The sequence below is a fragment of the Meleagris gallopavo genome, chromosome 1 (assembly GCF_000146605.3).
Source record: "Meleagris gallopavo isolate NT-WF06-2002-E0010 breed Aviagen turkey brand Nicholas breeding stock chromosome 1, Turkey_5.1, whole genome shotgun sequence".
NCBI lineage: Eukaryota > Metazoa > Chordata > Aves > Galliformes > Phasianidae > Meleagris > Meleagris gallopavo.
Genome location: NC_015011.2, coordinates 77,102,279 through 77,129,467, shown reverse-complemented (window position 1 = coordinate 77,129,467; position 27,189 = coordinate 77,102,279). Strand labels below are relative to the sequence as shown.

Below are 27,189 nucleotides of genomic sequence, written 5' to 3'. Positions count from 1 at the left end.
GTCTTTATCTCAATCCACGAGCTTTTCCATCTTATTTTTTCCACTTGCCTCATAAAGTGAAAGAGAGGCTGAGTGGGTCTGGCAGCTGACAAATGCCAACCCACCACCCTCATCAAATCCAAGATTTCTGAATTGTGTTCTTTTCTAGATGGCAAAAATAAGAAAGCTCTGTGATGACAAAATAAGAAAGCAGAATTTCAGGACATTGACATCAAGTGTGGAAATACACAGTAATGAACAAAGAAAGTGCAAGTCTACAAACTCTGTACAAATACAGAGTAGCAAAGAAAGAAAGTGTAAACTTATCAACCTAAGGAAGTTTACCTGGGGACATGTTCATCATAAGAGATGGATTTGTTAACTTCTGGGACTACGGATGCTGAACTTTTGCTCTTCCTGCTATCAAAGCCAATGCTTTGAACTAACACAGATGTGCTGCCATCAGCCATGACCTATAACAGAAATCATACAAAATGATTTGAGATGCATGATGTTTTTAAAACAGTAACTTGCTGCTGGACTGTAAGTATAATCTAGTTCAGTGACCAAAAATAAAATTATATTTCATGTCGAGCAATGTGAAATTGACAAGAAAAAGAAATAAAGAAAACTGAAAACACATTAAAAAAAGTGAAAACATTTCTAGGAAAACATGACATATCAGAAATGCTAATACTACATGCTGACATGCTTTGAGATTGAGAGTTGTCAAATGAGGTCATCTATAATTACATTATGTTTGCAATATATATATGTACATGCATCAATAGGCAACTTTATACAAAAAATACATGCTGGGCAGGACTCTAAAGCTGGATGCTTTCTATTAAACATAGATTCATAAGGTGATACTGGTACTGCATACACCAGCTCCATCACATGAATACTCTTCTTATCCTCACACTAATGAAAACGGGGTCTTGAAAGTAAAATAGTGTGGGATAATGTAATTGAAATATACTTCACTAATGTCAAAACCGATGAAACTTGTTAGCTCTTTGAATATTTTCCAAGTCTGTGTCTTCTCATATTGCATCTCACCCTTCTTACTACACCCCGTGTTGCCTGTGATCACTGCTTTCATAATACCTTCAGCTGTCCCACATATTTTTCAACCTGTCTTTTGTTCTCTATGTATCAGCTGGGAAAAAGGTGGATGTTCTGATGCTGATGCCAGTCAACTTCTATAATTTGAATAACACTGAGTTTGTAGGAAATTGATACCTTTTAAATTTCTACCACTCCACTGATTAATTCAAAATTTATTAAAGAGAGATTGACAGATAAAATATATTTTTATAAGCACAATTTATCCAGCTTGGAACCAGGTTAAAAACTGCATCGTAATGCATATATCCAGTGCCAATTGAGATCTTTGAAACTACTCAATATCCTCATTACTGTATTTTCTATCAGATTTATCAGAGCACATGATGATAATAAACAAATACAATCTGGAAAAATTGGGAGGATTATAATTGGATATCACATTTAGAAAATAACATGTATGTCACAGACACTTAAATTATATAGTCCCTGAACTCATAGCAAAGTACTAACCTAGCTCAAAAACATGCCTTAGGTGTAGGTGTGGAAAGATCAAAGCACAAACAATATGACTTAAGACTGAATTTCACAGCAATATTTTACTAGGCAGATTACAGTTTTCCTAAGGTCCTTCTGAAAAGCCAATATCCTCTCTCATTTTCTAACCACATTTGCAGAGCTGATTTTTTGCTATAATACAAGTCACAGTAACAAAGGTAACTTTACAGGTGAGGTGAACTGCAGATCTTGTATTTCATTTCAACTTCTCTAAAAGGAGGGAAATACCACAAAAGTAAAACTTGAGACTTGTCACATTTTCTCAGTAACACTTCAGAATTCTGATTCAGGATCTATGCCTTCTGGCTAGGTAGGCTACTTTGAGTGCCACAAGGCTACAAGCAGACTTTGAGAGTTGCTCATGAGATAAAATTACTTAAAATGCATAAACTTGTTTATCTCCATGTATTTTACCTTGAAAAGATTTCCTTCAGGATCCATCATCTCACAAATAGTGCTGGAAGTGTGTTTCATAATATATCTTCCTGCTTGTGTCCCTTCCTTCTTGGTGGTGAAATTGCAGACTTCATGGGTATAAACTGCTGAGCAATCTTCATCAATGAAAAGGGAGCCTGCCTTGACGGGTAGAACCTATTGCAGTAAAAATTGGGGATATTTTAATGGAATGGATGGAGAGAAGGAAGGAAGATGAGGTCCAGGAGTATTTACTATACAATTGTGAAGAACTACTTAAACATTGGCAGAGTATAAAGCTGAGAGAATCACAGGATTTGTGAAATTTATAGAGAGGGGAGTTAAAACAGTCAAGATGAAACTCATGACAGGTAACTTGGGACATAAATATCACTGTCACAAACTAAAAGTAACTCGTACCTGATATGTTCCCTGTGGCTTTGCTATAATAGATGTCCCATCTCCAAAAATGGTACAACAGGTACCATCCTCACAATTTGTTGTAACAGTAGCAAATTTTGGGTTTTCTACTCGAATACATTTTACTTTCCTTGTGATGGTTTCTGAGAGTTCATCTAGAAATTAATACAGAAAAACTGGACATGAGTAAATGAATCATAGAAAAGTCCTAGAATTCAATTTGTATTTCTCTTTCTCAGTAAAAGATTCTTACATTTTTCATAACATCCTTTATCATCTAATTTTGTTATGCAGACACTATGCAACCTTAAAATTTTTGGACTGAGCACTGAATATAGAAAAAATTATCTGAGGATGGTCAGGAGATAATAGTCTAATTTATCAAGTATAATCCTAACCACAATGATATGGATATTTGTAACATACAAACTGGATCACTGAAATGGTTTTTGCCTGTGATACATGCTCTAAGATACGAGAAATTCTTATTCAGCAGCACAAGTCATAGAGAACAAACCTAACCGGTATATTAATTTGGCACTGACATTTCTTGTTCACTGAATAACTTTCTTTCCCTATGCAACTAGAGCTTCCTGCTTTGTTTGAACACAACATTTTTGACACTCACACAGTAAATATACACTTCATATTAATTACATAAAACAGAACTTGTCTAGCAACTGAACAAAGCATACAGAATATACTTCCAGACAGAATAAACATGGATGACATTAACCTCATTTGTTTCAGGCAAATGTTAAGTTTCACTTATTTACATAAGGCATTTTCCAATATTCATATTCAATGAAATTCTGAATATCTCCCAGGCTGGAGAGTCCATGATTTCTCTGAGCAATATGAGGATGCCCTGATATTTCTATATATATTCAGTTAAAACTTTAATTAGCTTACATGTTACATACAACAGAGTAGATGTAGAGCAGGGAACGAAGATTATAAAATTGTCAAGCATTGTGTTCTCATAGTGAAGGTGGGTCATACAAATATATGAGTAGAAAAAATGAAATTTGCATTTTTGCTGCAATATAGTTTTTGCACTGAATGCAAAAATGTGAAAAGAAAAAAAAAAAGGAGAGAGAGAGAGAGAGACCAGGCATACAAACAAGCCTAGACTGCATTATTGGATTTTTTTTATCTAAGCTACTATCATGAGTAGCATGAGCCTTCTTGATTAGAGTGAGCAAAAGCCTTTTAAAAGTATATTTTGACAGTTATCCCTATCACGAGATAAAACAAAGAAAAACATTCCCCTTTTGGTTTTACCTGTTTTCTTGCTATCCTGAGCTACAGGATGTGCTTCACAGTCTTGGTAAAAAGTTGTGATTCTAGTACCATCCGCATGATCTACTACTCTGCTGCCATCCAGCTTCTCAACAATTATCACTTCATCATCTCGTACAGTCATAACCTGAAATAATAAGGAAATGTGGATTTACATTAGCATTGAGATATCTGTAACATCAACATCAGTAATGCAAAGCATTATGCACTGAAACTCTGAAGAAGCTGCTCTACTCCAATTTTATCTAGGTCAGAGACCAAGGATTTACATTTTCTTCAACATCTACAGCTTTTATATTAGTAATGGTGTAATAACACAGTCTGTAGGATGTTTTGAAAGAACACATTCTACAACAGATGATGGCAGTCCTTTCACATAGCTTAGTAGACAGTGGTATAACAACACAAAAATTAGTATTACTGTTCCATCAGCTGGGTCAGTTGCCTGATACAATAAGATTGGCTCCAGATCCATTCGCCTTCCTCCTTCAGTTCCCACTTGAATGCCTAATGGGGTTGTTGTTATCCAGGTTCCTGCTGGATTCTCCTTAGGTTGCTCAGGATTAACCAGACCCTGAATAACGTCTTCAAATATTTCCTCCTTCTTTGGGTGCAATACAATGTTTTTGTCACTGCTTTTTCCTGCAGAAACAAAAAATTTTGTGTAAGACTTGGTATTGTCTAAGGCAAAAGACAAAATCAATCAACTGAAGAGTTTCTGTGAGTATTGCTTTGATAGAATTGAAAGAATAATTTATCATAGAATCATAGTATCAGGCTGGAGGGAAATAACAAGACCTGTTATTCAAAATTGTTCCCTTGAACCAATCTTGTTTAATATGTTCGTTAACAACAAAGAAAAAGTAAACAGGATGCTATGATATCCAATTATGACATGGCTTTGGAACGTACCATGAATATAGAAGAGAATCTGAATGGCTTAAAGGAAAAAAAAACATCCCAAACTGTCCCACTAGCTCGAGGACTAAAGTACTAGGAATCGATACAGCCCAATAGAAATAAGTTAAAGCAAAAAGGATTAAGACAAATGATTTCTGCTTCAGACACATTTGAAACAGTAGAAAGAGATAAAGACCTGGATATAGCACCCATGTAGAATGACTACAATTGTCAGCATGAAAAAATACAGTGACAAAAAAGGCAAATACAAACCTAAGGTGCACCAGACGTAAAGAGATGCAGATTAGACCGTGAAAGGCACTGAAGGAGATCTTATCAAGAATATAACAGAGAATCTGATCACTCACATTAAGAAAGAGAACTAGACTAAGCGTGGGCAAAAGACTATAGCATGGTCTGGGCAGGAGTCTAAAAGTTTACAGTTTATAAGTCCTAGAAAACAAAAATGCAAAAATGAAAAAAAAAAAAAAAAGAAGGAGGTGTAAATACCACAAATTTGTCAAGACTAAGTAGCAAAGAGGAAGGAAAGGTGAGGGGCAGGTGAGGGAAGTCCTTATAAAGAATAAGGAATAAAAGATATACACTAGTCACAGATATGGAGACTGAAAATTAGAAGATAGTTTGTCAGTTCTTAAACATGATTCTAGATTTCCTAAGGAATATCCTAGGAACAGAGAACTGGACTTGATGATTCAGAAAATTCCTTTTTACAAGACTTCTCTTGAGCAGCAATTTTTATTCATATACTTCCAATAAATTATAAGTTAATGTTACGGCAAGTCCTAATCATTCTTTGCACTACGTAGCACTGACAGTCATGTGGGACCACACTGTGAGGTATGAAGCAAAAACATATTTGCCTCCTTCCCTTCGAAATGGAATAACATGAGAATACTTGGACAGACCACAAGTTTATACAACCAAATAATGATTAAAGTAGGTGTCCTGGAATAGATACAATGAGGGAGAAAAATACAGTAAGTCCACTGTGAATGGTATGTATCTCAATATACACAATTCAAAACTGTGTAACATGAAAGCAAAGATTTTATGTTCCTGAAGTTACAAGGCTTTATCCGAAACGACTGTTATGAAATCACTCTGCTAGATATGTAGCTCTTACATACCCGTTTATTATTAGAGCTCTTATGTGTTACAAGAAAAGAAAGCTGGAGTAGGAGAGAAATGATCTGCTATGCAGATAAATAAGCAGTGTACAGCAGCTGAGTACAGATAAATTGCATTTTACACCGGCAGAATTTTTAGACCAAAGAAAAAATGCCATTTATTGAGTATCATCAGCCCTTCTAACATTAAATCTATCCAAAACACTGGAAATGTTACCTCTCCTAGTGCTCATCTCAGGTAAAGGTTCTGGTTCTGATAATGGTTGCATGTTTTCTGGAATTACAGGTGGTGGTAGGACAGGGCCAGAATCAGGACTTCTACTCACTGTGCCATCAGCAAACAGAATCTACAGAAATCAAAGACATATTAGAGACTAAAATAATTTCAAACACTAATAATAAGTCTCAAAATAATATTGTCACAAATACAATAGTCACTAGAATTTAGCACGCGATGAAGGAAGAAATGTAAGACTCACAGAATAAATGCAAAAAATAAGGAAACTATATTAAAAAAAAGAAAGGACTGCTAATTAGTCCAGTTCACACATGTAATCAGCGGGGATTCTATTTAGTAACAGACAGGCATTATAAAAGCAAAGGTTTTGAATGCTTAAGTGGTCAAAGGTTGATATCTTTTCATGAATACCACTTTTCCTAACAGTAGTAATGCATCTGTGTCACCATATTTATCTGTATTCAGGTATTCCACATGTCTAGCATTGCTGCTAATTTTTCTAGCCATCAAGTCTAATAAAAAGAATTAATGGTTATTTATTTTACTATAGCTGATTTCTGAGATCTACTGTCCATAATACTTAACTTTTGATATGAAAGTTTCCTTGTGTGGCAGATAAAGCATAGAATTACCTCATTAATCTCTGAACACATTTACAAATAGAAAACAGATATACTGTGGAGAAAATGGTACAATGTGGAAAACATATGGACAACATACAGTCATATCTCAAGACCTACAGTTCCTGTAAGATAATTAACCAGTTATTTTTCTTTTTGAGTGCTTGTCTATATGCTTTCCATTCTTTTATAACTCATAGATGTTAAATTAATATAAAGAAGGAGGCATCTAGAATCTGTGCATACAAAAACTGTGGTATGACCTCATGAGCCCTGAATTCTTCAGTCAGGAGACTGCATCTGGAGGGTATACAAACAAAAGGCAGCTAGCTTCTTCGCATATTACTGAAATTGGTTTTTCTGAAATCTTGGATAAACGGTTTAAAATTTAATGTAACGAATGAACATAAAGTTGTACTAGAAGTTGTGGCCTACTTAAACTGTAAAAAAAAAAACAAAACAACAAAAAGAGGAAATAAGGAATAATTTTGACAGTTTCTGAGTCAAAGCACACATCTTTTCATCAATGTGCTTACAGTACATAGAGCATTATACTTAGAAAAGATAATTGCTTGTTGATTGATTATAGTATCTTCAAAAGTGGTATCTAACTTATATTATCTAAAAGGTACCAAAATTCTGGGCAACTTAATTTGTGTATAAACAAAGAAGGTACTTAGGAATACAGTCTTTTTGATGAAAATTTAGGATACCAAAAGGTGTCTACAGGACTGACAAGTGTATCTTTTCTCAACCTTGTATGAAAAAAGATACAGATGCATTTGTGTCACCAAAAATAAGAAAGATGAACTAATGCACACTTCAGATGTTTGAGTCCAGTAATGTAGTTCTCAAAAATACATTATGCAGTTCTCAAAACTATATTAAGCTGTTTCCTAATCCCAAAATTGCCTAAAATGTTCACATGCCTAAAGTTTTCACCATTAAAATTCCTCATGCATGTTATGGTGTCTGATTCTGAACAAAGCCAAGAGCATTGTAGTCTTTACACTGCTGCAGAGTTCATTGTTACTTAATTCCAACACTGACAAACTATATACTTATCTATGCCAGCTGAGAAGCACAAGTTCAATAATAACACCACACAGGCTGCTTCCAATGACTCTGCAAAACATACCCAGGTAGATCCATCCATCATGTATCTTATAACAGTTCCTTGACTGGTGATGACTCTTGATACCTCTTGTTTTATTTGACTTGTCACTGATGCATATAGACGAGAGTTGTTCACATTCTGGGGATAACTTTGCCTAACGAGAATTTTCAAAGCTGGTTGCTTGGTATTTTCTCTCTTGGTGTCGTCTTGTTTTATTTCACCTTCTATAATCTCATGTTCCTTCTCTTCGCTTTCCACAGCCTTCTCCCCCTTCTCTTCATTTGCTTTGGCCTCATCTTTTTCAGCCTTCTCTTCCTTGGCTTCATCTGCTTCGGTCTGCTGTTTCTCAACCTCCTCTTCTCTGACTTTATATGTTCTGATCTCACCTTTCTCAACATCATCTTCCTTGGCTTCAACTGTAGCAGCTGCATCTTCCAAGTCTGAAAATAAATTCTGAATTACTTAGTACACACATTCCAACAGTGTTAAACACCCAGTATCGAGTTGTTTACATATGATATTCAACTTAAGCTACTAAGACTAACTCAACTTGGCTTCCTCTGTAACCCACAGAGAAAGTGACAGTTTCTGTTTCTTGGATAGCAATTCAAAGCAGTTATCTACTCAGAAACTCCGCAGCCTCCTATTGAGGTGTCTCTCTTTCCCACATGAAAAAAAGGGAAATCTGTAGATTGGTTTAGTATGGATGCTGAACTTTTAGAAAACTGAAATTAGATAGAAGAATCTCCTAACTGGCTCCAATAAGGAAAAAAATTACTGAGTTTCAGCAAGTTTGAGATTGAATAGAAAATGAACTTAGATATTTTGTCTACTTCAATAAATAAAGGTTTTAGGACAAATTACAGACGTATTGAGTGTGCTACTGAGTATAATAGGCAATTGTGTCACGAGATTACACGTATGTGTATGTCACAGCTCTATTCATCTCAGCTATTTAGTATTTGAATTTATTCTCCTTGCCAAATCGTGTGTTTGAAAATTCTCTGTATCCTTTTTACTGTACTTTATATCAGATTGATCATAGCACATTTATAAACTAAATGTGCTAAAATAAATTTATAGCATTAAACTGACAGAATATTAATATTGTATTCAAATTAAAATGTTACTTACATTGTGATCACTATTAAATAGACTTTATAACAGAATTAGAAATCTGAGATATTAAATGTAAATCCCTCAAGACAAATAAACATTTTAATCTGTAATTTTAACTTTTTAAAAGGTTCTTATTCTGTAGTGGTTCAAAAAACTAGCCTTCAAGACTTTCACCAAGGAAAGTTAATACTAGTCCATTAGGACAGGAGACGTTGAGGCTTCGGAAAGCAAGAGCAGCTGACATCACTTTTGTTTGGGAAGCTGGTTCTTCTACTTCCACCTGCAGGCAGTAACAAACCTTATTTAGTTTTATTCCTCACTTAAAAAGACTTAAGACAAACTTAGACTAGATTTCAGTTTTACCAAAACATATCAAAAAGTACATTCTATCACTGATTTGTAGCATTTTGAAAGTGTATGGATTCTGAAGTGAAAGCATTAGCTTATTTTCTTTGATTACGCTATCTTATTTTATTCATCTTTATTAAACTTTGAAGAAAAACCATTCTTGCATTTATTTTGCTGAGTCGTTGAGCTATCTTATGTACAGTGTCAGGATGAAATAAAAGGTAACATGAAGCAGAAGAGCATTGAGTTTGTATCAGCTATTCTACCTTTAACAGCTAAAAAAGTGCATAAGATAGAAATAACACTATGTCAAGTCTGCTGGAAGATGAGAAAAGAACAGGAAGGAATGCTTGACAGACAAAAAGTATAGTCCTCTGCACTACTCTGTAGTGGAAACTGTCCTGATGAATAGAAAAGATGAGGATGACCTGAATAATGTCTGAAGGCTCTAGAAAATTTAGGAAAAATACAACAATGGATCCTTTGATGTCAACCTCACAGAAAACTATGTGACAATGAACTATGCTATACCAATAATCACAAGATGAAAATAGTTTTGGGTTGCAGATGAAGATAAGAGAGAACTAGTACCTGCATTATCCTGTATTTTTAATTTATATGGATGGAAATATAGGGAAAAACAGGGAAAACTGGCAGATGCTTTGCCACATCTTTTTAAACAAGGGACATTTTCTGGTTACCTTACAAAATATTACTGGGTAATCAAGGCTATCCTCACTACCCTAAAATCACAGTCACACAGTCGTGGGATAGACATCACAGAATAGGGTGGAAGTAACCCTCACTTGTCCACACCTTCCCCCTTTCCAATGGTAGAAAAAGTATAACTATATCATTAGAGAAAACTGGTAGTATAACCTATCCTAAAAATTTCAAGGGCTAGACATTTCCTAGTTTCCCTAGGCAAATCTATTCCAGTTATTAATCTTACTGAGGTTTCCCCATTGGTCAGCCTGAACCATTCTGACAAAAAATTAATTTACTTCTGATAATTTCTTCTGATTGTATGGGCTAGCATAAGAGATCTTGTTGTCCCTCTACCGCAAGCTGTTCTGTCAATTTTGGATCAAAACAAATCCAAACCAAGTCTTTTAACCTTTCCTCACTGTTAAGTTTTAAAGACTTCAGGTTGTTTTTAGTACTTTCCTCAGCAATATTTAATGTGGCCCATATTTTTCTTTACCGGTATTGATGGGAAGAATAATTTTACATACTTAGCAGGCTATACTCTTGTTTATTCATCTTAGTATGGCGTTTGCCCTTCTCACAGCAAGATGGCATTACTGACTTGTATATAAATTTTCATTCTTTTCAACTCTCAGACCTTCTTTTGCATTACTGTCATTGATAAAATAGTCGTACATTCTATAGATTACTGATTATTTATATGCAATTACAGAACCTAGTACATGTTTTTACTGTTTTCCAGATACCGTTTATGTGAATTTGTCAAGCTCACTTCAGACTCTAAAGCTGTCCTTCAAAATGTTTGCAGATTCACACAACTAGATACTGCATGCACTAGCAAAGGAACATTGTTTGTCTTACAGATTTTTTATTAAAATACCAAAAATTAAAGGACTGAAGACATTCTAAATGAAACAGTAAGAAGTTTTTTGGAAGAAGAGATGGAGTGTAAAGGTTTTGACAGAATTTTACTGGTAGGGGACTGTATGTAAGGTTTATATTTACTATACAATTGTGATATGCTATTGCCAGTGCTACCTGGCAAGTTCCCCTGCTCAAGCTCTTTAAGTATCTAGTTAAACTTGAGGAAATTAGGCCAGCAGGACTTTTCGTGGATATGGGCAGAAACCAAGTTGAAAGAAGAGCCATAGCATAACCTCATTCACTAGGTACCACAGAGAAGCATAGCTATTTCATATCAGAGAGCCTTCCATGGATATCCTAAAAACATTCAGTATCTTTTCATTCTTGTCCTTCTTACTACCCTCTCCTGTAACTTGTTGTGCACTGGAAACTGTCTCCTGTTTCAAATATATGTATACTGCATTTAACCCCTCCTTTCCATGTTGCCTAGTCTACACCTTTGAACAGCTCAGCCCAGCTCTGTTAACATAATTACAGTCTCCATTCAACCTCCCTTGCCAAGAGGGCTAAGAATACATATCATGAACTGCTGAAGAGGGCATAGCAGGAGTGATTTTGAAATAAGTGGCTAAAGTGACCACTGTAACCCATTTCTCCCTCACCCACGTTTCCATGCCAAAAAAACTTTTCTCACAGAACTTTGTGGAAGAATTTCAAGATCAAATGCTAAGCACTTTTGAGGCACATGGCTCTGTAATTTCTGCCCTACTTTGTGATAAGCATTCCATAAAAGAAATGCAGAATCTACTTCTAAAATGTCATCCATCCTTTCCAAAGCCCTGTCCTGTGATAGAAGTCCTTCAGCCATGGGCAAAAGCAGCTTCCTAATTGCTGGACCCTGGGCCTGTGGTTTGTTGAAAAGATCAAACTGCAAAGCAAGCTTTTCCAAAAATGATAACACTAATTTGGCTAAATGCTGAGTACTGTACTTGGGTCATAACTCCAGGAAATAGTATATGCTTAAGGAGGAGAGACTGGAAAGTTGTTCAGTAAAGGGCCTGATAGTGTTGGTTGACAGCTGGTCGAACACGAGCAAGCAGTTGCCCAGGTGCCTTGTATCAGGAATAGCACAGTTAGCAGGACTAGGAAAGGGACTGTCCCTCTGCATTTGGTACTTGTGAGACCACACCTTGAATACTGCGTTTAGTTTTGGGCCCCTCAATACAAGAAAGATGGTTGCTAGACCACATTCAGAGAGGGCCAACAAAGCTGGTGAAGGAACTAAAAAACAAGACATATGAGGAACAAGACTGAGAGAACTGGGGCTGTTTAGTTTGGAGAAAAGTAGCCAAGGGGAGACATCACTGCTCTCCAAAACTGCCTGAAAGAAAGTTGTACAGAAGTGGCTATTAGTCTATTTTCTCAGGTAACAAGTGAAAGGGCACAAACAAATGGCCTCAAATTGTGCCAAGGGAGGTTTAGATTTGATACTAGAAAGAATTTCTTCATGGTTAAACATCAGAACAGGCAGTCCATGAAAGTGGTGGAGTTGCCATTTCTTGAGTTATTTAATGGATTTGTGGATGGTTTTTAGGGACACAGGGTTTAGTGATGGATTAGGTAGGGTTAGGTTGATGGTTGGATTTGATGATCTTTTCTAACTAATTCTAATGATTCTAGTTTGGTTGGCTGAAGACTTTCCAATACAGATTTCAGAAAGCACAGAGAAGTTCTCTTATTTGATTAAAATAAAAAGTTTAACCATAGAAGACATTTTAACCATGGAAGTTCTGTACAAACACAAGGAATAATTTCTTTACTGTGAGAGTGATGGAGCACTGGAACAGACTGTCCCAAGAGCAGTTTGTTTAATATCTCTCTGGAGATATTCAAAACCCATTAGGACGCTTTCCTGTGTGGCTTACTGTAGGGAACCTGCTTTAGCAGGAGGGTTGGACTAGATGATCTAAAGGTCCCTTCTAACCCCAACAGTTCCGTAATTCTGTGTTGCTGCATAAAAACCAATTTCTAGAGCAGTTCTAATCTATGAGAATGTAACAGATGTAAGTGTAAAACCAAAATCAATGCAAGTATGTGGTGGATCACTGCTCTACATCACAAAGCTTTAAAGGCTATCTTAATTAACAGCTGCCAATATTTACGCCTGAGAATTATAGAATTGTTCAGGTTAGAAAAGACCTTGAAGATCGAGTCCAACCATGACCTAATGATTTTTAAACAACTGGAGAAAGTAAAGCATATCCTTAGAAGCACCATAAATTATTAAGAATTTGTTGAAACACTTCTCAAAATCCTCTGAGAAGAATATATATGTCTATTACCTAAGTGTAGATATTTAAATTTTTGTTTCTTTTCTACATTCAGTGGATAAGCGTCTGTTTTCTTACCTTTTCTTCTTGTTTTTCACGGTTGTCTGGTGGTGAAGAGCTTATCCTGCTACTGCTTGATTTTGTAGATGGCAGAGATTTTCCTGATTTTTGTTTGACTGACTTGTCTTTTTTTCCTGAAGCTGAGGTAATTGAAGGAGGAACAGTCAGAATATGAACAGAAGGAACGTTCAGAATTGCTGCTAAGACGGGATCTGTTTTATCATCTAAAAAAAGGGAAAACATTATTTTTAATGCAATTAAGTTTCATAAATGTAGATTGTTACACTCAATTTTGACAAGATTTTATACTCTAAATTTTATCCTTGAAATTATGAATTCAGTGGTATCAGATAGATGGTCTGAACATATTAAATTATTTGGCATGGGCTACTTGACAACTGAAAAGGAATCTTGAAACTATTGTTTCCCTTAGTTTGGAATATAATAGAAAATAGAATATACAAAATAGAATATACAACTTTTTAATTCTGTTTTAGCTCCACAATACTTACACAGATGGAGAAATTTTGAGTCTAATGCCTAAGATAAGATGGATGGAGCATGGACTGACTCCAGCAATTTTGGGCATCATAGCTCTATTCTGTTTCAATGATTCAGAAAGACTTTTTTCTTAAGTTCTCCCACTTCTTAAAAGTCAAGCATTACAGCATTCTGCTATCTATGTTGACATTAAGTATTTGCATTACCTTCTGAAACAGTGACTTGAAAATAATATAAGATCTTCTGTAAAATGTTTTTTGTTTCAACGAATTAATACTGCTCTTTAATCAGATAAACCCTGTCAGTGCTAAAAAAATTTTCACACACTTTTTAAATCACCTCTTCTTGCTTGACAGCCTTACTCCCATGACAACAATTCATGGAATAGCACATTGTCTTCCATCTGAACAATTCAAGCAGTTGGATTCTTGTCTGTTCTGGAAAATTTGTTATTCCAGATGGAGCAACTTATTATCCATACCTTAACCTCAGTCATATAGATAAAGAACTGAAAATACCAAAGAGCAAAACATTGTAAGCCAGGGGATTCTGGTCAATAGCTCTACGTTCAAGTGGAGGCTAAAATGAATGGTGTCCTTCAGGGGTCTATCTTGAGTCTGGTACTCTTTAACATCTTCATTAATGACAATGATGATAGAACTGAGTGCACCTACAGGAATTTTGCTGACGACACCAAGCTGAGTGGTGCAATTCACACAGCAGAAGCAAGGATTGCCATTCAGAGGGACCTTGGTAAACTCCAAAGGTGCACCTTTGTCAACCTAAGGAGGTTCAACAAAGCTAAGTGCAAGGTTTTGCACCTGGGTCAAGGTAATCCCAGATATGTACATAAACTGGGAGAAGAAATCCTTTAGAGTAGCCCTGCTGAGAAGGACTTAGGGATCCTGGATGATGAAAAACTTAACATGAGCCAGCAGTGTGCTTTTGCAGCCTTGAAGGCTAATGGTATCCTGGATTCCAGAAGAGGGGTGACCAGCAGGGTGAGGTAGGTGACTGTCTCCCTCTATACTGCCCTTGTGAGGCCCCATGTAGAGTACTGCATCCAAGCCTAGGGCCCCCAGACAGGAAAGACATGGAGCTTTTGGAGAGGGTCCAAAGGAGGGTCACAGAAATGATCCAAAGGCTAGAGCATCTCTCCTATGAAGACAGGCTGAAGGAACTGGACTTGTTCAGCCTAAAAAATTGAACGCTGCAGGAAGACCTCATTGTGGACTTCCAGTATTTAGAGGGAGTTTATAAACATGAGGGAAAACATCTTTTACACAGGTAGATAGTGATAGGACAAGGGAGAATAGTTTTAAACTAAAGGAAGAGAGATTTAGATTAGGTGTCAGGGGGAAGTTTTTTACTGAGAGTCGTGAGGTGCTCAGACAGGCTGTGTGCAGAGGTTATGGATGCCCTGTCCTTGGTGGTTTTAAGGATGGGTTGGATGGATCCCTACTTGATCTAGTGGCTGGCAAGCCTGCCTGTGGCAGCAGGGTGAGAACTTGATGATCCTTGAGATCTGTTCCAACCCAAGCCACTGTATGACTCTATGATTATCTCGGAAAACAGCTTTTGGAAACTTTTTAAAAAATTTAATATATATAGCAAGCTTGATCTGCTTCGTAGTTTCTGAAACTCTGAAGTTTAATGACAAGTCAGTCATTGCAAAAGTCTCTTTTGGAAAACTTTCAAAAATCCTTTTTTCTTTTTTGGTAAAATTACTTCTTAGTTTTGGTTCTTACAATGAGCAATGTATTTTAATGTGAAAAACTAATAAGTTAGGCAAAGAAAAGTTAATGAACTCATTGACAAATTGCAAGCCAATTTGCAGTTAGACAAAGGAAAAAAATTACATACAGAAGCATGCTAATAAAACTACTCTGGCATGAGATCACAGGGTTTTCTGTAATGTAGACAAAGAGTTACTACATCTTTAGCTCAACAAGATAAAAGGTAGGCCTAATACCTACAAAACGCACAGTTTCCAGGGAAATTTTGACTTACATGCTTTTAGCTCTGCAGATAAGAAGATGCTTAGAACACCCCCAAAAAACAGATTCTAATCAACTAGAAAGGCTGTGTGCTCAGGAACATTTGCCTTATGGATGATTCTGGATTTATGAAAACTGCAAAGATGACACAAAATTTGATAGTCTAAGACTGAAAGAAACTATCATCACCCGAAGATTATCTAATTAGCAGTCCACAGAAAACAAGTCTTCAACCTCAGGTTTTAACCTAATTCTTCAATCTCAGCTTCTGTCTTTATGCTAGCATTAGGGAAATGCACCAATATTTGAATATATCCATAGCCTTCAGCCTGACAGGAAAATTTAGATCACCTTGAGGACTTTTAAGTACCCATTTTCATTAGTTGATGCATGGCTGATGTGCACAAATCTGATACTTTGTTAGGTGGCTCTGTTTTCAGGTATTTAAATTTATGATGTGCGACTTCTACAGGTCATTGGAAGTCTGAGGAAAGATGAACAAATCTGTTTTACTTGTAATAGGCCAGTGATAAGTTCTCAATTAATTACTGAAAATAAGAAAGTTTAATGTTCTCAATGGGGACCACGTGATGTAAATTTATTAGAGAACACAAATGTGAAATAAACCAGCAGAAGTATCAATCTACAAGTGGCTGATTAGTAGAAACAGCTGATGAATAATCTTGGGAAGAGGTAGTTCTCTAGTGAGAAGCATGATAGCTAAAATAAAGGACTGAGGCAACTGGCCTTTAAAATCATTAGTGAATGTCATCCATCCTATCAAGTTCGTATAAAAATTCATGTGATCACTGCAAATTTTTAGTTATAAACAAGCATTTATTTAGGAATAAAAGCTGTTACAGGCTCTCAGCCTCTGAGGACATTTCATCTACTCTTTTAACTCTGATTGTCCTGAAAAAAGGATGACACTCTCTGAAGGAAGCAATGGACGAGTGGATTGTAGTGACAGAGAGCAAATATCTTTAGAAATCTTGAGAATTAAAGAAATTCCGGAGGACTATCAAAGCAGGGAAGATTCCTTTCCCATTTAAAACAAAATCAGATCTCTAGCACTTGGGAGTTGTACTCTCAGGATTTCATCAAGGCTCAAACAGCAACTGCACAGGCTACATAACATCCAGATGCAAAAACTCCAGAAGTGCTCAAGCAGTTCAAAGTGATGAAGAGCTTACTTACTAAATCTGAAGTTAGATTTGGGTCAAGCTAGAGAAAACAATTTAAAAACTAAAAGTTGTTTTTCTTTTAACCTTAACAGTTTAATATTAAAATTTAACAAAGAAACAAAAAGATGCACAAAGCTGGCAAACAATCTGAGTCCTTTTCTCATCTGAACTTCACAAAGAGGAATATGGAAGAGGTAAAACAAGGTAAGAAAAAAAAAAACAACAAAAAAAGAGAATTAGAGAGGTCCAAAAAACTATTTCAATGACACAATTTAATCAGCCTATGGAGAAAAACTCTGGATTACATGCCATTATCATTCTACTTTAGGAATGGATGATATGTAAGAACAGACTGAGCCCGAGTGTTTCTGGTGTTCTGAATGTTTCTGAGCACTTACAATACAAACAACCACAAGGGAAATGAAGTCATAAGCAAGTGATTGCAGGAAAACTGGAAACGCTCAAAGATTGCCAGTCAGCATTGCTGCACTAATACTCAACATGGCAAAGATTATTCTAATGCAGAACAGATTGCCTATTGGATATGTGAAAAAAGCCTGAACATCACAGCTGATAGGTAGGTGTTTAATTAGACAACTCACTTTTATGCTGAAATAAGAGTTCTCACAGTCCACTACATTGTGAATGCTATCTTTGCCAAATTTTAAATAGTTCTTTTTTAGAAAATCACGTGGAAAAGGTAATTGAATAATTAAAATGGAGTATATAGTTGAATGGTTTACCACAGTCCACACAAAGGTGCATTCAATTAAATGTTTTCATATTTTAAGAACTGAAAAATGCTGGGATTATTCTCTGATCAGAAGAGGGTTTCATTTTTATCCATGTGATGGTTTCAGTGGCATTTCAAATGCAATGGAAACAAAAAGCTCTTGGTAAAAGCAGATGCTATTTTCACTGTGGTTTTGTGAAGCAATTGCTTCCAGTTGGTAAATGTGTTTATTGAAAAGCTGAGAGAAATCCCTCATTATGACTGCACAACTAGAACTTGCAGGCCAACTCCTAACATAAAATGAAAATTCCATAATCACCTATATAAGTTAATGAAAATATTATTTCTTGGAAAGCCAAAAAGACTCCTCAACAAATCACATTTTCTTTGGCTCAAATTAATTTGCTGATTTTGCTGGACTACTTAATAACAATACTTGCAAATTTCTTCCTCCACTGCTCTGTTTTCACAGTAAGTAAAAAAGTAAAAAAGCATGGAGACCTCCTTCCATTTTGAAATTTGAATCACTGAACATTCTTGACAATGTAATCTCATCTCAAGCCTCACTGAAAATTCCCCACCATGTGGTAACAGCTGCTAAGAAAGGCAGAATTGCATGCAACAAATTATTGAGTTAAAGGGTGTATGAAAAATAAAAAAGAAGAAAAAGAATTCCCCCTTTGGTTCTCAAATATCCTCTTCTATTTGCTTATTTTACCTGATGTCTTCCCTGTAGGTCCGTAATAGCTCAGGGACAGCTGGATTCCATTTTCCAACGTGGCTGAAAAAGATCCAAACTTGCTCACAGCTTTCTTTCTGTTTTTAGTTTTTCCTTTAAAAAAAAAAAAATCAGAATTTCAAAGATAGCAACAGACTGCAGAACCATTTGACCTGCAAAAATATGACTGATTTGAACAGTGGCACATTAATTTGGATGACTAACCTGGAAAACAAATTAATATAGAGCAAAGAAAACTTCCTAATTAGCTAGGTGAATTAATAACAACAATTAGTGAAAATTCTTTATGAATTTAGCAACAAATAAAACAAGTTCTGTAGTCAAGGATCTTCATTTCCCTTCTTGGGGTTGACAATAATGCTGAACTGCTCATTTCTATCACACAGGGGATTCTTGTTTAGATAGAAGGAAAGCCTCCAATTGGTGCTGAATGAATAAAAGTGGCTTTAGATGCTAACACACTGTGATTGAAAGTGTCACCTGACAGACCTTAAAATATGTCATATGACATACGACAACTTTCAGAAAGGCGGACAAGAAACTTCATCTGTGGAAGGGATGCAAATTTTCTATTCATCCAACCTACTGTCATTTCACTGGTGGCAGCTGCTGCCAAGGAGAGGAGCAGGAAAAAGATGCTGTCTAATGGTAAAGAGCAAAAGAACTAACACTCCTACCTGAAGTTACACTTTTTCAATACTCTCCAGTTCTGCATGAGTAATTCTGCAGTGTTTAGGGCAAATAAATACATAAACAAATCATTACAGACCATCCTCCTTCTTGGAACCACCCCCTCAGCAGATTACAGAAAGGACTCAAGTTCTTTACAGAGAGTGGTGAGGTGCTGGAACAGGCTGCCCAGAGAGGACGTGGATACCCCATCCCTAGAGGTGTTCAAGGCCAGATTGGATAGGGCACTGGGTGGCCTGGTCAAGTATAAAATGTGGAAGTTGGTGGCCCTGCCTTGGCAGGGTGGTTGGAGATTCCTGATCCTTGAGGTCCTTTCCAACCCCGGCCATTCTGTCATTCTGTGACTGCGATTCAATACTTGTGGTGTGTTTCTAAATGACACTCACAAGCAATAGATACAGCTGAACTGCAGAAAGGATATGTTTCTACACCAAAGGTCCTGAGAAAGCACTAATTCTACAGCTGTATGTCACACAAAAGATGACTCAGTTCAAAGTGTAAAGACTTTTCTTTTCAGAGCAGAAATTTATTCTGGATATTGTAAAGAATTCAGTTTACATCCTCTTAGTCTTTCCCAGGCCACATTAAGATCAGAAGGAGTCCTATACTAAAGATGAGAATTCTTCTCCTAAGGAATGGTGAATCTTTTCAGTGATTTCCTTGCTTAAAAAAGTGGTTAGCATCTGTTGTTCTGCACAATGCTTATGTCTACACATTGATAAGATTTCTGCATGATGCTTAAGTCAGCAAACTGGATTACTATTTAACCTTTTGTTTTTCAATGACTGGGTCTCACTCTGATCTCAGATACAAAGAGTTGTCTCGCCCTGTAAGTTGTCATTCCAAATAAAACAGTTTTCAAGGGTGAGGACAGACTGGAGCATCCCTCTTTACCATTTTGTCATCTCCTGACTCAGAAGGTTCAAAGACTATTTCAGCTCCAGCAAGCTGGGGCAGTACTAGATCTGCATACTTCCAAGACTCCCTTAAGGATTTCAGCTGGAAGACTGGTCACTGAAAAAAATATTTCTACTTCTTCTCTGGACTTCTCATTTGGTCAGTAAATTGTAAAACATAGTAGTGACCAGAGAAGTACACATTCACTCTACTTTGTTTTTTGGATGAGTGGTGCTAATAGCTAAACATTTCACTTATACCTCACATTCGCAGACATCCTGATATCTTTATAATTTTGAATGATGCATAATAACACAAATTCTTGTATACGTTCTTCATTTGAAAGTATGCATCTATTCACAGCAGCACTGACCTTATTTACTCTTTGCAATTAGGAATTTATTTTATGTTAGTTGATAAGGTTTACATCTGACTACTAAATACGTCAAACTATTAATTCTTTTTATCAATGATGTCAACCCACTAACCTCGTGCAGTTTTCTGTTCTTCGCTATTTTCATGCACTTCAATTTCTGTTAAGTTTTTCTTGGGGTCTGTGATATGAATGAAGAAGTTGTGGTTGTCCTTTACCACCTTCATCTTTACCAAAGTTAGACCTACAAAGCAATGGAACACTGCTATTGCTTTCACTAGGTTTCAGTACTGATTTCTGTCCCCCAGAAAAGCCTGCACTTGCAACTATAAGTCATACAAAAATAAAATTGTACCCACAAAAAGAAGTGGGCCCAATTTCTTACTATTAGGCAAAGATGACCAAATTAAGTTTATCTGAATTTAGATTATCTTACTAAACACGTAGAAAACTTTCTGACAGTTACAACCAATAGACAGTGGAACAACCCTGTTACTTACACTGGACAATTGACTGGGATATGAATTCATGGAATACATTGCATTGGCTGCCACTGAATAATTCTATTTTTTGATACTTTATGAACTGTTAACCTACTACAGAAAAAACTTAAACTTCAGTGGCAATATAATCTAACACGGAATTACATGGTACTGTCACAGTATCTTTAACAGAATTTCTACTACTGAAATGTGAAAAAGCATTTATGGAAAAAGGAAACTTTGTCATCAATTATGACAAAGTGTAAAGTGTAAAATAATCACCTTTTACAAACTCTATCCTCTCTACTTGAATCTGTCCTCCATCAGATGGGAAAAGATAGTGATTGATTCCAGATACTTGAATGAGATTCTCCCCTGTGTTGTAACCAAGAAACTGAAAAAATACAAGTTTTAGACTGTGGGTAAATGAGAAAGGCAGAAGTTGTAAAAGGTAAAAGTTGTGAAGTAGGGCTAGGGTAATCACACTAACATTGTTCTGATCAATATTTCTTGTTCAGACATCTTATTGTGATTTTAACAAATAGATGGCATATTACTATTACATCTGAGTAATATCTCATTTTCTAACTGAAGTAACTTGTTTCACGAGTGCAGAATTAGTTATTCAGTTGTACGTAGCCACCACGGGAACTAAAAAGTAGCAAGTAGTCAGGTGGCTTAAAATAAATAAAAGAGGGAAAGAAAAGTTCTGGCCAAATACAAAGACATAAAATACAAAGTACAATGCCATGAAATTTGTATGTCCAAACCAAATCTGATAAGGATTCTGATTTCCAGTCCTAGATTTTGGAATTCAGACATGGAACGTACTGTCAGGCAAGTTCAGACCACAAATTTACATATTTATGATTTTGTAGGGTGTACTCAAGCAAGCTCAGACTAAAGTAAACTGACGTCACTTTATCTGCAGTACATAACCACTGTTTACATCTAGAAAATGGAATTGTGTGCCATAAAGGAACTCTACGCTTCCTTATTTGCATTCCTAAATTTCAAAGATATGTAAAAGTAATGAAAATAGGAAAACTATTTTCACGAATCTGAATCTTCTGTTTTCATAGATTTATGTCCAGCAAATTTCAAGGAGAAGTGGGATATTATCCATAACTGTCATTTCCCAGTCCTGCAACAATAAATTGCTTTTAGAATAACTAGTCTAATACTTGTTTTGCAGGTCTATAGTTTCTTGGTATATAGTGAGACTCTGGAATGACAATCTTGGATGTAAGGCTTACTCTGCAAATAAAATCCAGTGCAAACTGCCTAAAAATTGTTCGGATACTATTTGTAAAGAGTTCCCCCAGTAAGAAATCTCTCTCTGTTAGTGTAACAGGCAGAATAGCTTGTATTACGGCACTCCAAGGACATGAATTTTGAAACAGGAAATGGAAAAAACAGCAGATTATTTTTATTTGATTTCCAGTGTGGATAGCCAAAACTTCAGCCAGGTCTAGCAGTCCCCAAATAAATGAATTGGAACAGGTCTTTATATTCCCTCTTCCTACCCTCTCCCATGAATGACACTTCTTTAGGCAAAATTCATCCTATGAAAATACTAACCAGGGACACAAAACCAATATCAATTTATCTTTGTGTTTATGTCATATACATTTAAAAACATCCAAGTTAATTAAATAGTCTTAAATGACAGAAACTGCATTTCAAAACTTTTAGAAAGCAATCTGATGCTAAAATGATGGAATTAAACAGGACCTAGCTATGATTAATTAGTCCTGAACTTCAGTTTCTTAAAGGATTATAGCTTTGCTAATCTTGGCTATATATAAATAGCTGACAATCTCCTAATGTGGTAAAATAATATGACTCTTTACCTTATAAATTTTCTCAGAATGTGTTTTTGGGATGTTGAGATCCTCCTCAGATTCAGGGGCTTTTGTTGGTTCACCCTTAAGCTTCTCTTTGGAAGATTTCTTATTGGAACCTTCACTTTCTTCACATATTACTGTCTCTTGTCTTTTCATTTTACCACTCAAGTTTTCTCTCTTTGCTTCTTTCTCTTCCTTAAGTCGTTCTTCCTCTAGTAATTTATTCTGTTTCTCTTTACTAGCCTAAGTTATAATCAGGAGTTCAAGTTACTTTCTAATCCATGATATTTTATATATGAGAAGGATATGAGTAAACAAATTCAAAATAACATAGGTTCCTTTGGTCTTCTAAGTTAATAATACTTTTAAAACTTGTCTACAGTTTTACAATATTACATACTATATTCTGCATAAAATTACTGACACACTCAATTCATAGGATCAGTCATTCTTGACCACAAGAGATGTATCAGATGATAATTAGTATCTTATACACTCAGTCATAGTGAATTATTCATTTTATAGTTCACTTTTCCACAATGTTTATCACCATATCAGAACAAATTATTGACTGAATTTATTCCCAAAATGTGACATAAAATGGTTTTATCTTTTACAGAAAGAGGAAAGAGGTATTAAGACCAGAATTATTAACCTGTATTAAGACAACAACATTAGGCATCGGACATTTTCCAGGTTAGCATTTTATGTTCTAAGCACACTAATGCATTAACATTATCATGAAAGAAACAGTAAGCACTCACAATTACAAGTTAGGCTAATGCCTAACTTGAGCTACGTCAGATCAAGCTGAGTACCCAGGAGTTGGTTAAAGCCACGCCATAGCTACATTCCAATGGCAGTACGCTAAGTGCAGAGCACTACACACTGTTAGAAAGATGAGATAGATACATGATGGCTATAAAGAGTCAAAAAGAACCAAGAGAGTGCAGCATCAGTTAAGCTAGATCTACCGAGTATAATGGATAGTGCAACTATGCGTAAGTCTACATAAGAATGAAAGCATGCCTTTCTGGCAAATCAGTGTTAATTAAGTCCTTTTCAGAAACATACACATTCTTGCCATACCTTAAGAGAACCTTCTCTAATCAAAGGTCTTTTTTCATTGATGGACTGAGATTCTAGAATGGTGTCCATTATGCTCTCAGGTCTTGATGTTCTGTCTTTGAGAAAAGGAGGAGGAATAACTGTGATCATAAATATGTGAAAACTGAATAACTGTAAAAAAAAGTTCATAAATGAAAATAAAAAAGGTATGAGTAAACAAAATAAAATATACATTGGTAAATAGCAAAATATACAAGTATAAGAGCAGAATAAAGTCAATGTTAAATATTTTTAGAGATATAATATGCTACTCAGATTAGAAGAAATTTATCTCACAACTAGTATTAATTGGCATTCATAACTGGGGGCCATATGTTCCTTTGGTTGTTTTGGATGAACAGTCTTCATGGCGTTCCCTCCTCGCTTCATGTGCACTCCAACCACCTTGTTGGCAGTGCAGCGCAAGAAGCAGAAAAACACTTTGTGCAAGCACTGCTGAGTAACACCTGAAACACTGGGGTATTGTCAATGTTATTTTCCTCCTAAATACAAAACACATCACTGTATCAGACACTACCAAAGAAAATTAGCTCTAATTAAGCCAAAACTGGGAGAGCTACATGGGTACAAGATAAGATTCTAAAGTCATAACTGTCCATTTGGTTCTCAAGCTATAATCAGAAGCATTAAGTTAGCTAAGGAATGGCAATCTGATTTTTGTAAATGGTAATCTTTAGTGCTAGAAGGTTTCAAAGTAAATTCTCAAAGAAAGTTAGTAAAGTAAAGGCAAAAACAAATCATTTTAAATTCCATTTAAGTACACAAATAGAAAATTTGGACAAAAGCTCTCTTATTTGTCAATATTTGTGTTCAAGATTTTGTTGCCTGCTCAACACTTACTGCATAAGCTGCTTACAATTTTCAATATTCAAAATGCTGCTTGTAATTAAAGTTCGCTTTGCAGTCTAGTTAATTCCAGTTTCCAGTTTTAGTTTCTAGTCTGCAGCTTCTGACTTCCAGCTTTTATCCTGCTCTTTCAAAAAAGTTGTCAATTTCAATTACTGCTTGTCTCTTCATATGTTGAGTCGTGTGACAGAGATTCATAGTTGCATGTAATCTTTCAAGTAACTCCATTAAATAAAAACAGATCCTGAAAGTGTATATTTATATTAAGGGACTCAAATTTGCAAAATGAAGGATGATGCAGAGTATTTAAGTAAGTATACTTAATTTCAAAAGATGTTTATGTATATACAGATGACAAGACATACTTGCCCTATTAATAATATATGGGATTTTATTATGAACAGATTTGGGTCTCAGCTCTTACCACGAAGAACAAATTTTCGAGGATAAAACAGAAAGATACCCACTTGAAGCTATTATGGATAAGCCAGGCTTTTTGACAGCACAGTTGAAAAATTCAGGTGGTCCCTCTGTCACGCCTTCTCCCTGTTTAAGAGCCTTTATTTCTCTATCTATCTTCTTTTCTTGATATTTGACTTCTTCCTCTTTAACCCAGTCTTCAATTGAGGTGGCCACGAACTCAAGATAGTTCCTGAAAAGCATAACATTTATCTATTTACTATAATACAATTTTCACTAAGATGATTTCAGATAGGAAAAATTCATTCGGCTTCTCAATTTCTTATATGAATATTATGCAGTAACCTTCGAGAGAAGGACTGTGTTTAACAGATTTTTTTTAATTTTATTAATTTATTTATTTTTAAATACACACATTGGCATTTATGCCTGAATGATACTCATTTAAAATAACTGATGTTTAGGATTTGGGTTCTCCTGACTGCAAAGAAATAGTAGAAACTTGTCTTCCAAAGAACATCTGCCATCAAACAAAATCCAGACATCCAGAAAACAGACATTCAGTTTAAGAATGCTTGGGACCAATTCTATTTATTTTCTTAGTTGCTCTTGATTTATACTGCCTTTTAGAATACACTGTCTTTGTTTGGCAGCTAAGGAGGTGTTATTCTGCTTAGTTTATAGCACTCTGCTTATTTTCTAGCTCTTTTCTATCAATATGACAAGGACAGGCATTCGGAAATTATCACTCAAATTCAGATTAGAGAACCAGCCACTGTAGCCTGACATAAATTAAGAATATTAATAAATAATAGTGTGAGTCAGCACTGAATGATAAACTGATGAAAAGTTTGCATTATTTTGTCTTCCAATAGTATCTGAAACTTCTAAATAGTTTACTGTGCACGACTGCTTTCAAGGCAAGATAAAAGCTAAAAATTGCATATGCAGTTATTCCTCAATCTCTTGTTTGGAGCAATACTATTAATTCTTCATGTGTAAAAGTAAAAGAAGGATGTATAGAAGTCATTTTATCTTCATAATTTTTTTCATTCAAGAGTTCAAGATGCTTCAACTATATTCTAAAGCCATGGTGGTATCCACAGATTTTGGTTGTGAACACGTATGCAGCACAAGCAATTTTTGGCCTCATGATGGTTTCAAATTTCTTACTGTAGCATTACCCTGCATGTCAAAGAGACTTAATATGTAAGCTGTCTATGCAGGCTGGATATATACACAGCTTATATACAGCTTGAAGATATACTAGTCTGACCTACTTCCTGCAGTGTGCATAGAGCCTGCTCTGAGATACTTGCATAGAGAAACTATTTGTCATGTGTTCAGCAGGGACAAGGCAACTCTGCTTTTATTTGAAGCAAAGAATACAAGTTAGAAAAACAGAGGTGCTGAAAATAAAATGCAAAGCTAAACTAGACCTAGAGTTGCCAGTACTGGAATAACTTGAAGATGAATATATGTTATAAATAAAAATGAGATTATTCGCATGGAAAGTATTTTAGGGCAACGAAACAGTCATTCAAAGTCAAAAATACATATTCTATTAATATGTATTCTGATGTCACTACTGCCAATGTCTGACTCAGAATCATTTCTGAGAAATAATTATTTTTTTCCAGTAACTTGTGCAATGAGCTTACTATGAAACAGTAAACAAGTGTCATTAAGATTCACTTTCAGCAAAAGAATAGTTATGACAATGTTGAAATTAACTTGGCTTTCTGATAGGTCACTTCTAAACAGAAATGAAGGGTTTTTATACATGTATCACTGTGCCCATGCCTCTGGACCCAGTTAGTCCGTAGAATCCACTGGATCTCACAGGCATTCTCATACTGCCTGACCTACGAAGGACACAATTCTTGCCTTTTTGGATGTTTTACATGAACTATAGGACTTCATAGCCATGGAGAAGAAGTAGTTACCAAGATCTCCAGGAGCAAAACCAAGTCAATCAAGCTGTTGCAACACAAAATTTGATTCCCTCCTGTACGAGAATTTGCCATAAAACGAACTACTTGAAGACCACTGACTGGCAGTAATTTCTCAAGTATGCAGGTAAAAGAACTATATTCCAGAGAGTAACTGTGGAACAACCCTACAGAGCAGGTATCTGGTCTGTAAGATATCACAACTAA

At 35.7% G+C, this 27,189-nt stretch overlaps 1 protein-coding gene across 1 annotated transcript in view; it reads right to left on the bottom strand.

Annotated features, from left to right (window-relative positions):
• SPAG17 (sperm associated antigen 17) overlaps window positions 1–27,189 on the bottom strand; it is a 100,982-nt gene that overhangs the window by 26,825 nt on the left and 46,968 nt on the right. Inside the window, exons 18-32 of the mRNA XM_031554714.1 lie at window positions 25,078–25,262; window positions 23,726–23,820; window positions 22,643–22,879; window positions 21,072–21,183; window positions 20,423–20,551; window positions 18,327–18,440; window positions 13,212–13,417; window positions 9,043–9,163; window positions 7,786–8,204; window positions 6,007–6,136; window positions 4,163–4,383; window positions 3,724–3,868; window positions 2,440–2,594; window positions 2,020–2,196; window positions 325–452 (exon numbers count right to left, since the gene is read on the bottom strand). Coding sequence (XP_031410574.1) covers window positions 325–452; window positions 2,020–2,196; window positions 2,440–2,594; window positions 3,724–3,868; window positions 4,163–4,383; window positions 6,007–6,136; window positions 7,786–8,204; window positions 9,043–9,163; window positions 13,212–13,417; window positions 18,327–18,440; window positions 20,423–20,551; window positions 21,072–21,183; window positions 22,643–22,879; window positions 23,726–23,820; window positions 25,078–25,262 — 2,574 coding nt within the window. The remainder of the gene's footprint in view (window positions 1–324; window positions 453–2,019; window positions 2,197–2,439; window positions 2,595–3,723; window positions 3,869–4,162; window positions 4,384–6,006; window positions 6,137–7,785; window positions 8,205–9,042; window positions 9,164–13,211; window positions 13,418–18,326; window positions 18,441–20,422; window positions 20,552–21,071; window positions 21,184–22,642; window positions 22,880–23,725; window positions 23,821–25,077; window positions 25,263–27,189) is intronic.